This window comes from Panthera onca, chromosome B3, assembly GCF_046562875.1.
Source record: "Panthera onca isolate mPanOnc1 chromosome B3, mPanOnc1 haplotype 2, whole genome shotgun sequence".
In the NCBI taxonomy this organism is placed as follows: domain Eukaryota; kingdom Metazoa; phylum Chordata; class Mammalia; order Carnivora; family Felidae; genus Panthera; species Panthera onca.
The window spans coordinates 84,161,266-84,175,156 of record NC_138344.1 but is presented as its reverse complement, the minus strand read 5'-3'; the positions used below and the strand labels follow the sequence as shown (position 1 = coordinate 84,175,156).

At 41.1% G+C, this 13,891-nt stretch overlaps 1 protein-coding gene across 3 annotated transcripts in view; it reads right to left on the bottom strand.

Annotated features, from left to right (window-relative positions):
* Positions 1 to 13,891, bottom strand: part of PSMA6 (proteasome 20S subunit alpha 6) — a 30,004-nt gene that overhangs the window by 13,372 nt on the left and 2,741 nt on the right. The window contains exon 1 of one of the 3 annotated variants that reach the window (XM_060619511.3): positions 5,233 to 5,401. The exons of 1 other annotated variant lie outside the window; for it this stretch is intronic. In XM_060619511.3, coding sequence (XP_060475494.1) covers positions 5,233 to 5,308 — 76 coding nt within the window. In that variant the 5' untranslated portion in view covers positions 5,309 to 5,401. Of the gene's footprint in view, positions 1 to 5,232; positions 5,402 to 13,891 lie in introns of those variants that run through there. One more of the 3 variants, XM_060619509.3, reaches the window with a different exon arrangement.

The window sequence follows — 13,891 nt, the reverse complement described above, 5'->3', positions numbered from 1 at the left end:
TCCTTATCTAATTCCCATCTATATCAATTCACCTTCTCTGAAGGGACCTTTCCTGGCTCTCCCTGGCTATGTCAGTTTCTTTCCTTTTTTTTTTTTTTTTTTTTTTTTTAAGATTTTTATTTATTTCTTATTTTTTGGAGTAATTTCTACACCAAACATAGAGCTCGAAGTCCTAACTCTGAGATCAAGAGCCACACGCTCAACTAACTGAGCCAGCCAGGTGGCCCATGTGTCACTTTCTATAGTAACCTTCTTTGTACTGTTATTTTAGTACTCACCATGTTGCACTGTAATTTCCAATAAAATTTTATATAAATGAATCCCTATTGTAATATTACCAGTGTAAAATATATATTTTATAGTAATTTCCAGAAAAATGGAAACTGCTGGAGTAAAGAATCTTGAGACAACATAATAAGTAAAAAGTATCTTTTAAAGAAACACTGGTAGGGTAAAAATATAGTTTACAGCAGAGGGGAGCATGAAGGCTAATTAAGAAAAAAACAGAACAGCATAAGGGGAACATTTAAAGGTGTATTTGTTTTTTAAAGCCGGAATTCAAATATTGGAAATAGTAATTAAACACTTTATTTCCATCACTAAAGATCGGGGCTTTTAGGGTAAAATTTCAGAAAAACTTACAAACTAGCAAGCACTATTACATTAATCTCCATAATCTGTTTTTGAATGTCCAAAATTATGCAGGATAATAACTGATAGTCCATTTCCCATTTTTTAAATAGAACAAATTATAATGAATTACACTCAATCTCAAGTCTTCATTTCCTTAAATACATAGTAAAATACATATTTGTAAAGTATTAGGTTGACCCACGAAAATCACTTTAATAGGTAAAAAAAATAGTAAAATATCAGCAGTTTCACATGGTTCAACCTAACAATAAACCATTAGGTTAGAACGCAAATTGCTTCCTTGACCACAAACAAAATGGTAAATCAACAGTTGTTTTGTATAATTATCTATTTCAGTCATCTCTTATTCACTTTCTTTCCTTATACTTTTTCCCAGCACTTTCCCAACTTTTCTGGGAGTCATTTGTATAGTACTAGGAAAAAAACAGGGGGAAAATATAAAAGATACTGTGATAAAACGTTCAGGAGAATCACGATACCAGACAATGGCTCATACTATGACCTGCAACAGCAGAGATGCATATCCCCTTTATGAACACTCATCGGCTTTGCAAGGCATCTATAGATGATTCCGAGGTTCTGCCAATTACAGGGCTATACTCAAGATTTTCCCCACCCATAATTTTGTTTAAAATGCTGTACTGAGTTTTGAGAGATAGATACAGGTTTTTTTCCCCCATATAAACATGGGCTGGAAAAATAAAAAAATGAAATGAGAGATCTATACATTCTATGAAGTTTGATTATGGAAAAAAAAAAAAAAAAAAAACACCAAAAAGGGTTGTTCTACTGAGGCAAGGCAGGTATTCTGCAAAATATGTCTATTTAATTGCAATGCTGCATGCTAGAAACTTTTTGTTAGTAAGATTTTTGGAAGCTGTTTATTCTTCTGTCTTTCCCTAACCTTGGAACATAAATGAGAAGTGCATCTCATTCCTTAGCACCACCTATTACCCTCTTTAAAACTGTGATCTTTGGGGTGCCTGGATGGCTCAGTCAGTTGAACGTCCGACTCTTGATTTTGGCTCAAGTCATGATCTCAGGTCCTGGGATTGAACCCTGCATCCAGCTCTGCGCTGGGCATGGAGCCTCCTTGGGATCCTCTCCCTCCCCACCCCCTCTCTCTCTGCATCTTTGCCCCCCTCCTCCACTCACTTGTGGGCGCTCTCCCAAATGAAAAGACAAAACAACTATGATCTTTAAGCAGGTGGGGTCATTAGAAAACTTGGCACTGGCATGGGGATGTAGAGGGTGTATATGAGGTTTGAAAACATAGTGTTTGATCTCGTTACTTTCTGGTGTAGTTATAATATGTATGTATTTATGTATGCAGACATTTAATTTCAAATCGATTCAAGGAGGGCATGAGAAGTCTAGGTTCAGAAACACTATTTTTTTTTAATGTTTATTTATTTTTGAGGGGGGGGGGGAGAGAGGGAGGTGCATGAGCAGGGGAGGGACAAAGAGAGAAGGGGACAGAGTATCCAAGATGGGCTCCAGGCTGACAGCAGTGAGCCTAATGTGGGGCCTGAACTCATGAACTGTGAGATCATGACTGAGCCGAAGTCAGATGCTCGACCGAATGACCAGGTGCCCCAGAAATACTACTTTAACACGAGTTTTTTTTTTTTTTTAATAGCAAAAAATGTAAACAGTAAATACTTCCCAGTCCATTTATTTATAAAACTCTTGATTCCATTTTTATCACCCACTCATTTCTTCCTGACAGCATCCCTCACTGAAACATTTATTGAGCACTTACTTTGTGAAAGACACTGTTCTAATAAGTACATTGTATCCATTAAGTCATTAAATCCTTACAGCCCTATAAGGGACATGAAATTATTATTTCTATTTTACAAATCGAAGAAAATTCTCATAGTTGGTGTGGAGCAAGAACTTGAACTCAGGAATCCTGGCTTTGATACTATGCCAGACTGGTATTTCTAGATTAGAAAAGTGTCCTATCCAGTCTGATTCTACCAGTCTATTTCTTTCCTGTTCCTTATCAGTATACTCCCTTCTTAGAAGCAACTGGGCAGTGCTCATATCCCCCTGGCAGGCACATTCAAATGACACTCCTCTCCTCCCTTGCCAGACCTATCCAGCAAAGGATCAGCAAAATCAGGAGAGAAAAGCCCGAAAATAGTGAGGTTTATTTTGTCCCACCTGGGCCTTAGTTTCTTCATTGATAACTTAGGGATTTCTGAAATCAGATTTCAAAGCTGGTGCTCTGTGTATAGTTCTACAATTTTTACATACACACACCCTGAATACATTCATTAAAAGAAAATTTTCAGTAGTTACTAAAGAGTACAAACAACAATGAGAAATCATTCTCTTACTCCCTGGGAGCAAACACTGTCAACAGTCTGTAATTATGGGTAACATTTTAACTTTAAATTTGTACCTCTATTTTTTAAATTATTGCCTTTAGACTACATTTATGTTTTGAGTCCAACTATGGAAGAGGAGGAGCATACACTCACCTCTCCATTAATCTTTCCTTCCCCAGTCACCTCCCCATTTTTGCTTTATTTTTTTCCACTATCAAAGTTAACAATTTGCACTCATAATTCTTATATACTCTGTCTCTGGTGGATTCTAAAGTTTATAAACTCATCAAGAGCATTCACAATATTATAATGTACAAATATTTCACTAGAGAACCAAGTATGGATAGACCATAAAAAAGTAAATACTCCATGTTTACAGAGCTACTAAGCTAACAGACCAAAAAAATGAGCCAAAGAATCCAATAAGCACCTAAAAACATTTACTGAGCATTTAATACTGTGCTAAGCACTCTACATGTACCATCATATTTAATCCTCAAAACAAGCACACAGGAAGGAACTGTTAACCCAACTCTGCAAACGGAAACTAAGGCTAATGTTAATGTTATAGATCACTTGCCCAGGTTGGCTAGTATGCAGTATGCAAGGATCTGAATCCAGGTAAGGCTCCAGGGCCTGACCTCTTCACTATACTGCTTGCTCACACTAACTGTTCTTTCACTTTCCTTTTCCTAGCAGTATCTAATTAGTGCCCTGAATAGCAGAATGTGTTATTCAACAAGGCAGTGCTTAAAGTCATCCTGTCTAGAGATTAAGCTTTTGGACTACATGTTTCATTCCAAATCTTTTTAAATTACTTAACTGACACTATATCCAGCCTTTCTACTCACCTAATCTGGAAGTATTAAAGACTACTTTTTGGCTGGATTTCACAATACGGTATATAGCAAAGCAAAGAGTAGGTCTGACTTTTCCTGTTCACATATTAAAAATCATAAAATAGAACATTTAAAGCAGTAGTCCAATATAGAAAAATTCTCTAAAACTTGGGAAAGAAACTAAAAATGAAACTTCCTTGAGGAGTTATCTTTCTTCTGCCTTTGGTCATATTTTTCGATTGAGGATGAGTGAAAAGGGTTACTGAATTACCCTTGTTTCTTGCTACCTTGTAAACAGTATATAGCCATATACTGTGTAAGTTTCATTCCAAGTTATCTTGAACTATTTCTAAAATTTACAGGTGAAGAGAACCTCATTTATAGGTCAACTCTCTTATGATTTCCAAGCAGAGATGGTATTACTGTCCTCCCCAAAGCACTGTGGCGGTAAACTCACTCAGAAATCAAAGGATCATGGGGTCAGATGTAAATCAGATTCTCCAGATATTAATTAAATTCCCTATGGCAGGAGATTAAGAATCCCTGACACCATTTCAATCCAACAAAATATACTGTTACACTGAATGAATGGTAAATAGTTTAGGGTTTATTTCCACTAAGGCTGTCTTTCAGGAAACAGCTAGTTCACCACTTCTCATCCACAATTCAAAACAAGCTTTTAAACTATTTAGAAACATTCAGATGTGGGTTAAAAGGGGATGCTAATTTCAAGAACAGCTCCAGAATTGACAGCCACTCACTCGATCTGCCAGTTTTTCAAAGATGTCCTGATCTGTAGATCCTTGTCATCTGGCACTTTTTACTTTTCTTTTTATACGTTTGTTTACGTTATATATTACTCTCTTTAAGCTGTGAGCTTCAGTATAGGAGAGGGTTTGACATCTTTGCATCCCCTAGGACCGCCACAGTGTCCTCCACATAAAAGGGTCTGGATGCCAGTGTGGAATTAACTACTACAAGGAAGTACATGTTGCAAACAAAGGAAAACGGAGAGGAGTGTTTTAATGGCAAACTTAAGGTGCCAATTATTCTTTAGAGAAGTCCAGATGTTGGGCCCATCCAGCCCAAAACGTAACAAGTGAAAAGGCGTCAAGAAACCAGAGTCCAGAATTGCAGTCCTACCTTCCTTAACTCTTTATTGTGTCCAGGAGGTGAGGCCTCTCGCCCTTAAGACCCCGAGGCCTTCAGCCTTCGGGCCCCCCGATCCCTGCCTCCAGACAGGCGTGGGAACACCTTGGGAACGGACCCTGACTCGGCCTTTCTCCCGTCCCAGCTCGGGCCATGCTTCAGTCGCGGACTAAACTCCGGCCGCGTCTGCCTGTTCCAGGCCGTACCATGACAGAGCAATTCGAGTGGACCACAGGCGGACTCGGTTCACTCACCTACTTGGTAGAGCCGGCCCTCGGGTGAAAAAATGGTAATGTGGCGATCAAACCCAGCGCTGGAACCACGGGACATGTTGGCGCACCCACTATTTCAAGCACTGTCTCTGAGCCCCGTAGCTCCCGTACCAGGCGTACAAACCCCCCCCCGGAAGTTGCAGCAACTGCTTCCGGGGCACCGGCCGGCTTCATCCGCTCTTACGCGCGGAACTCGCGACTCCAGCTCCAATTCAGGCGCGGAGAGCGTTCCGAGGCCACACCCCTTCTTGGGGGGTGGGGAGAGCAGGGACGGTGCGGCGTGGGGGCGCTTTCAGTGAGCGCTTGCGTCAGCTACGCGTCTGAGCTGTGTACAGATACCAGGTGAAACTGGCGTTGTGGCGGTTTAGAGTTTTCATCTGGAAAGTGAATGGACTGCAGCAAGGACGAAAAAGTTTTCTGGGGGCCCCGAGTAATAATCTGCCTACCGGTGGGACCTAAATGGATGGATGATGTGTTTAAGTCTCTCGTTAGTTTGGGGACGTATGTATCCAGCTTGTGTCTAGATTTCTTGCGTTCTTTCTAATCTACTCTTTACCCATCCACTTTTCTTCCTACTACAGGAGAAAATGCGTTGCAGGTGTTGCGGCAGTAACCGTTAATTTTAGGTACAGAAGGGAGCGGGTTCTAGTAGCTACTGGAAAGAACAGAACTGTCTTCTGGCCAGGCAAGGCCAGCAATCCCGACAGTTTTGTCTTAGAAGTAGAACTGAGGAAATATAGGTGAGGAATATGAGGAATCATGAAGTTAAGTTGCTTTAATTGATAAGAACGGAAAGGACATGGAGTATAGCCCTGTTCATTTGTTGAATGAACTAATGGGAGTAGCGGACTGGGTGGCTCCGGGGAGGAAAAGTGGCTTTTCAAATTGTAAAACGGTGCCTATTTTGACTTTTCCCCAAGGCACACTCCTATTTAACCAATATTAAATGCAAAACATGACGTTAGGCTGGTGTCCCTAACCTCCCCCGTTTGTGCATCTGGGAGGCCGGTTTTGCCAAGGTTTCTGGCACTTGAGTGCCTGCTGTAAGTAATACTAAAGGATTCTTACCTCTTTAACATATTTTCTCCTAAGCTCACTTTGCATTTAAAGGAAAAAAATGTGTAAGAACCTCTTAAGTAGTTCTTAAGGAAACCCCAAACGTCAACAATGTTTTTAAAAATTAAACCTCCATTTTTGTCAAGCTGAAAAAGTCCAAAAGTGAGACATGATTAAGATAATAGTAAATGCATACAACATCTTTGGCACACAGGGTACTTTCCAGCTCTAATTTCCAAGTGTACCGATAAAAGTTGTCCGTTACTTCTGGCGCAGGTCCCTACCCTACCCTTAGGACCAACTCCTGACCTTTTGGGTGCTTTTTTCCTCACACTCTGAGCGACGCTAGTGTATTATAATTTACCGGACTTTACCTGAATAGTCATAAAGAGTTCTTTGTAAGGCTGCTAAGGAGGGTGAACTCTTTTAGTCGCACAGCCTCAACAGCCCCCCACCCCATGCTGATGTCTCCCAAACCTACGTCTCTAGCTGGACCCTTCTCCAGAACACGTTCTTATCTAATTGCCTGCGGGTTGTTTTTCACTTTGAGACACAAGGTACCTTAAAACGCAATGTATTTAAAACAGAGCTCATCATGTCATTTCTTCCCCCACCAAGCCAGTTCCCACCCCTTGTACCACACTTTACAAGTACTCAGAACCCAAACCTTGCAGCAGTCTTCGATTCCTCAAAACTTACTCTGTCCCTATATTATCCTGATCCTTCATTTTCTTTTTTTCTGTTCTGTAATTCATAATTTTGTTCACTGTTTATTGTCCCATCCCCCACCCCCACCCCCACTGCCCCCACCCCCCACTTGCTCCACGAGGGCAAGAATCTTTGTTTTGTTCACTCCTGTAGCTCAGGCAACTTGAACAATGCCTAGCATATATCAAGTGCTCAATAAATATTAGTTGAATGAATGAATCCCTTACAGCATCGGGGTTAGGAGTACATCCTTTTCTATTTAAATATGGATTTAAATGCCATTTGTGGCAGTTACTAGATATGTGACCTTATGCAAACTCTCTAAGTCTGGATTCCCTTATCTATTAATTTTGGATAAGATCCACTTTATTGGAGGCTGTTGTGAGGATTAAATGAGAAGGCAAGTGAAGAACTAAACAAAGTACCTAGCACGTAACCTGGCGCATTAAACAGTTTATGTTATTGTTGCTTTCCTGTCTGGTCAGTTACCAAATCCTGTTGATTATTCCTATGGGATAGGATATGTCTGCTTTTCATTCCCACTGCCATGCAGTGATGGGATATTTAAAATCACAGACACTGGAAGCCATTAGGATGTCACATGTTCAAACAAATCCTCATCCCTTCTTAAGGTTACATTTAAGCTGGGCCCTGAAAGAGGCATTGGATTTCAGATGGTATATACATTTTAGTACTCAACCTGGAAAGAATCAACCTCATTTTCCACACAAACACAAACTGAAAGCTACAATTAGAACATTAGACTCCCTTAGGGCAGCGGTCACATTTATTTTGCTCCCTAGTGTATCCTCAATGGTAAACCATGTCTAGCATGAAGTAAGCACTCAGATCATTCAATGGATATGCATGCTCACTATCTGAGTTTTCTGTTATGTTTGTTTTTCCTAATTTGGAGATATTTGTGAATAAATGAGAAATCCAAATTTCAAAAACTTAAAAGGTCAGAGATTTTATATTAGAATTTGAGATTTTTTTTTCCCCATACACAAATGAATTCCTCTGGGAAATCTTTCTGAAAGACAAACCCCTCGCTGAGTCCACTGCTAAGGGAAATCCCCTGGAAGCAGACTGACTATGTGCCACTGGGTGCCAAGCAACAGCCAAACTACTCACCCAGGTGGACTTCCCCCTTGGGTTAGGGAGCTTTCACCAAAGTCGTCAATACTCTTGTAGCTTTAACACAGGCCTATGGGGGCAGACTTGCTGTGTCTGTGTGGAAAATTTGATCTTCCTCTCTGTGGGGCCACCAAGTTAGACTTTTTGAAATGACTTTCTGGTTTTTTGAAAAATTTTAGAGATGACTTGACATCTTGTGAGTCTTGGAAAATCTCCTGGGGGCCTCCATTTGGCAAGGCCCATATTCTCCCCTGGGGGTGGAGGTAGGTGGAAGGTTGGGGTTACCCACAAGGCAAAGGTAAAAAGTGGCAGCGTAGATTCCCAGTGACTGCAGACATGCTGAATCACGTGGTGTTTAAAGGCAAGATAAGAATTTAGCCCTTAGCTTACAGTGAGCCCAGGGAATATAAAAATGGAGCTTATCTGTGTTTCCATGTGATATTAGCAGATGTTGAAACACTGCCCTGTGAGTTAGCCATCAACACTGGTAACAGTATTTTAGGAGAGTGAGGATTTCTTGATGTTAAGGGACCCCAAAGGTCAACTGGAGCCAGGACAGAGCTCAGGATGTAGCAGCTTGGGTGGACAGTAGGAGGGAGGTAGACCTCTGCCCAGCTCCCTGGCCAGACTTCCCAGTCAGGTGCTTCTCAGGGAACTGAGGGCAGGGACCTGGCTCTATTTGTATGTTTCCCTGTTTGTATCGTTCTCACAGCAATGTCAGTCCTACAGCTCTTCCTCCAGTAGCTATGGTTGGCTGCCTGGGAGTTGTCATTCTGGCTGAGTCTCTGGGAAGGAGAAAAGTGATGTCTCTGTACTCTAGTTCTATATAATTTATGGGCAGAAAAGAAGGACAAATGCACCAAATGTGGGGGAAGTGTGCTTCTGTGACTTACATGAAGCACTTGATTATGCCTTTACTTGAAAGTCCTTCAAATCCTTTACGTGACCAGATTCTAATAAAGCAACACTCCCCTGCCCCCTTGTCCATAACATCTAGTGTGGTTCTCTCATCCTCCAATACCAATGGTGAGTACAAGATGATGTCTATTGACATAGCAGTCACACAACTGTCATTTCCATTCTGCTCCATCCTTTCCTTACCAGTCCATATAATTCTGTGCCTGGATTCTATTAGTCATCGCCAATATTGAGAATGTTGTCCTTTGCTTTGAAAGGGAATAAACTTGCATCAGCCTAACCCAAAGGACATTTAACTAAAACTATCCAGGAATCCCCCACCTTCCCTTAAATAGAGCCAAAACTTTTTTTTTCTTTTTTAGAGCCAAAACCTTTAGCTTTCAGTTTACCCTTGATTTTTAGCTATAACAAAGTCAGTATTATCCTCTTACAACTTTTGACGTTTCTCTTGCTTTCTCAAACCCTCCTTAAATGAAGATGCAATGCTCGACTGATCTCTTGTTTCTGGAAGCCAAAGGTCTTGAGAAACACTTGAGAGTTCTCATGGGTCTCCCCAGAATACTGGAAGAAGCAATGGAAGACCCCAGCTGTCTTGGGCTTAACCGTTGGTGGTTTTTAACATACAACTTCCCCTTAGGCATGATAACACAGGAAGCCCTGCATAGCTTAAGAGAACAGCAAATGTTCCAGTGAAAAATCTGAAGGGGAAGGGAGGGGCCTGAGTCTCGAACATGGTCAGGCTCTGAGTGTCAGAAGCGCTGAATTACAATCTGAGCCTTGCCAGAGACTACCTGATGACCATGACCTCGGTTTCTTAAACAGGCAAGCATGCTGTACCCACCTTAAAGGCACAAAGAAAAAAATATTAACCACTACTGTGAAAATAAGTCACATACTAATAGACTTGAACTCAGCTTCTCTCTTTGTAAAGGGGAGCCACTGGTGAATAAAGGACTGGATTGTTGGCTATTTTGCTTTGATCTCACCCTAGTACAGAAGGAAACCAAGTACTGCACCAACCTACACTGCACTCTGCTATTGTTCAGAAGTGAAAGTCTATTTTCTTAACTTGGAGAGCAGCCAGTTCTTACCCACCCTGTCCCACACACATGCAGCCTCACCCACGGCTGTGGACAGGGGGGTGGGAACTGTAAGCATCAATCAGTTCATTGATAAGATTTTCATACCTATCATCTTGAGGTCTTTAGGAATGTTATTTAACTTCATTCGCTCTGCTCACCACCCTCACCCTTACCCCCATTCCAGCCCCCTAATCAGGTGGGGAAAAGAAGGTACAGAAGTTGGCCAGCACCAAGAGACCGAATTAAGGACAGAGAGGAAATAAGACTCAGCAGCCTTCCCTTTAGCCTAGAGACACTTCCTCTTCCTTGAGGTTTCCTAATTGGCTTCCTCTAATTCCTGTTTTCTTACCACAAAATTAAGTCATGTCTGATGCTCAGAATCAGCCAGCCTCTCTCGGGGTAGTAACAGGGGAGACAGCAAATGAATGAGGTTTCTGATCATTATAACCAATATTTTCAGTCACTAATTTAGGAACTAGTTTTGAGAAGCCAGTTATTGATGGGAAAGTAAGAGAATGCTCCAGTCTTATTTTCTCCTTGCTTTGAAATGATTGATGGACCTGAGTTGAGATCCCCAAATTTCACCCCAAATGCATTTTGTCCACAGTGGTCAAACAAAGGCAACTTTGAAAAATCAACCAATAACAGATCTAAAACATTTCCAAGAGTAAAAATTCTGGAATGAGGTCTTACAGGTGTATAGCAAATTTTATTCCAGTTATCACAGTGCATGTACATAATGATGCCTAATACATCATACTGAATTCATATAAGACATAGGGGGCTTACATGGTAATGAGAGGGTGGCAGTGAGAAGTTAATATTTCTTGAGGATCAAAGGATCAGACACCAAAGACTATGTTCTTGAGTTAGCTCACACACAAAATACCATGGAGCAAGAGGGGAATTCACTCAAAGGAGAAGTGGGAATTGGAGATAAAAATCAGGAAGATATTTTCAAACAACTTCTCCAAAGTCATTCAACAAACATGTATTGAGCCCCTTCTATGAGTAAGAGGCTGGGCTGGCTGCTCTGGGAGGCACAGAGATGAACCAGACAAGGGCCCCACCAGAACCAGAGTTCAGTGGGGAAGATGAAACATGACTAAAAGCAACACTAACAGACAGTTCATGATACATAAGGTAGACTCCAACAGAGCACTGTAAATGGCAAATTACCTTGGGCCATAGGGAATGTACGCTTCCTGTTGGAAGAAGTATATGTGAGCTTAGCATAGGAAGACAAGAAATCCTCCAGGTGTGTTAGTTGTTGGAAGCAATGTCAATCAGTGGCACCAAGATGTAACATGGAGTGGGAGTGACATGAAGAGAGAAGCAGAGAAGGGAAAAAAAAGCCTGTGCTTAGGACATGGCAATGGCCTAGCTTGACTAGGACTCACAAATGTTCTAGATTAGGACACAAATGCAAGGAAGAGGCCTTGAATGCCTAAGCTAAGGAACTTAGGCTCTGGTTGGAAGGCAATGGGGAGACATTTAATATTTTTGCTTTAAAAAAATTTTTTTTTTTTTTTAGTGTTTATTTTTGAGAGAGAGGGACAGAGTGCAAGTGATGGAGGGGCAGAGAGAGAGGGAGACACAGAATTCAAAGCAGGATCCAGGCTCTGAGCTGTCAGCACAGAGCCTGACACAGGGCTCGAACTCACGAGCTATGAGATCATGACCTGAGCCGAAGTCAGACATTTAACCAGTGGAGCTACCCAGGTGTACCAATATTTAATGTTTTGGAGTAAGGGAAGCAGCATAATTAGAATTATGCCCTGGGAATATAAAGCTAGTGGCATTGTTTATGATGAACTATGTATAGATGGGGATATCAATCAGGAGGCTATTATGAATAGTCCAAGTGAATGTTTCTGAAGGCCTGAACTGGGATGGTAGTAATGGTTATGAAAGGGAAAGAATATTTACAAGAGATTTTTAAATAGCTGTCCCCCTATTGTTAAAAGTAATATACTATTCAAAGCAGTGCTATTTGTAATAGGCAAAAACTGAAAGCATTTAAATGCCCATGAATGGTACAATCAATAGTTGTGGTGTTCACACTATACAACATTGTACAACAATAAAAATGACTGAAATACAGTTACATGCAACAATATGGATGAACTTCACATAATGTTGAAAGGAAGAAGCCAGCCACAAAAGAGTACATCCTGAAGATTCCATTTATATAAAGTATAAAAACAGGCAAAATGAATCTATACTGTTAGAATAGACAGTGTTTAAGTTTGCGGTGGCAAGAAATGATGGAAGCAGGCATCTGCATTCTGCTAACAGAATCTGATGAACAGATTGTGATAAAACTCCAATTTGATTTTTTCTCTCCCACCCTTTCTTCAATCTTTCTTTCCTCTACACAAAAACCTGGCAGGTCTCATTACTTTGCTGTTCCTCAGACAATATGCAGTTCTATGGTCACTTTAAGTAATAAATGAAGTCTCAATTCAGAAATCAGAATATCCAGTTCTAGAACAATAAAAATTCCAAACAGCACTGCATCATTTCTAATCTGCCAGCTTAAATTGGTTTCAGATTAAAGCCTCCCAGCGGAAAGGGATTGGGAACATGGTTGGCTTTTCTGGTTCAGTCACTCCTGGTTCAATTCTGCCCCCAGCCAAGGTGGAGGATGGACAGTGGAGGGCTAGGATGGGAGGGTAGGTAAGAATGAATGGTTAATGTTTTCTAGGCCTAGCAGCTACTTAAAGCAGGTGCTTTTGGTGAGCCTGGTTAAAGCTGATGCTTCTTCTCTTGGCCACTCTTCTAGGGCCATATATCTTTATATGTAGGTGGTTACTTGAAGCAACTTCTTCAACCCTCTGGGCATCCAGAAGTTCCTCTCCAGCCCAAGACAACCCAACCCCAACACATCTGGCTCCCATCTGGCCCTTGGGAAACCTTTCAAGGCAGTCGCCTTGACTCAAAGGAGCCTCTGACTCCCTTTCCAATACTGCTTTTTGGCCCTTCTGTCATCTTCTATATTTGCAGACACACTCAGGCCCCATCCCCAGAGGCTTTAGCTTTCTCAGGCACCAGAACTCTGGGTCACCCATACTGTAGGAGGCTCTCCAAGTCCTCCTGCTGAAGCATCTTTCTTGAGGTCCTGGGGCAGAGGACACAACTCAGAGCCTGGCAATGGCTCTCTAAAGAAACTTCTTTATCTTTTTCTTTCCTCTGACTCTTTTATATGTTTGGCCTGGCTAAGAGGCCAGAGGTTGTGAGTCAGATTCTTCTTTATTCTTTTTGTAAAATCTGTGTATGTACCTCACATTCATCTGGGAATCTTAGTATCTACTGCATTTGTGTCTCAGTGGAATACAGCACATATATTGTAACAATTTCAGGCTATGCAGGAGATGAAAAGAAGAAAGTAAAAATCATCCACAGTTCTAACACCCAGAGATACCTATTAATATTTTGGAATCAACACAATGTTATTTCTTTTTTTTTAATTTTAAAAAGACTTTATGTTTTTAAGTAATGTTTTCTCCTACATGGGGCTTGAACTCATAACCTTGAGACCAAAGGTTGCATGCTCTACCGACTGACCAGGCAGGCAGCACAACGAAATGTTATTTAAGATACATTTCTCCAGGTATCTCTTTCCTTCCTTCCTATTTAAAAAATGGGATCATATTAGACATACCATTTTGTAGATGCTTTTCATTTAATCCATGCCAACACACAGAGTTTCATTTTAGTCACTGTAACATTAAAAACTA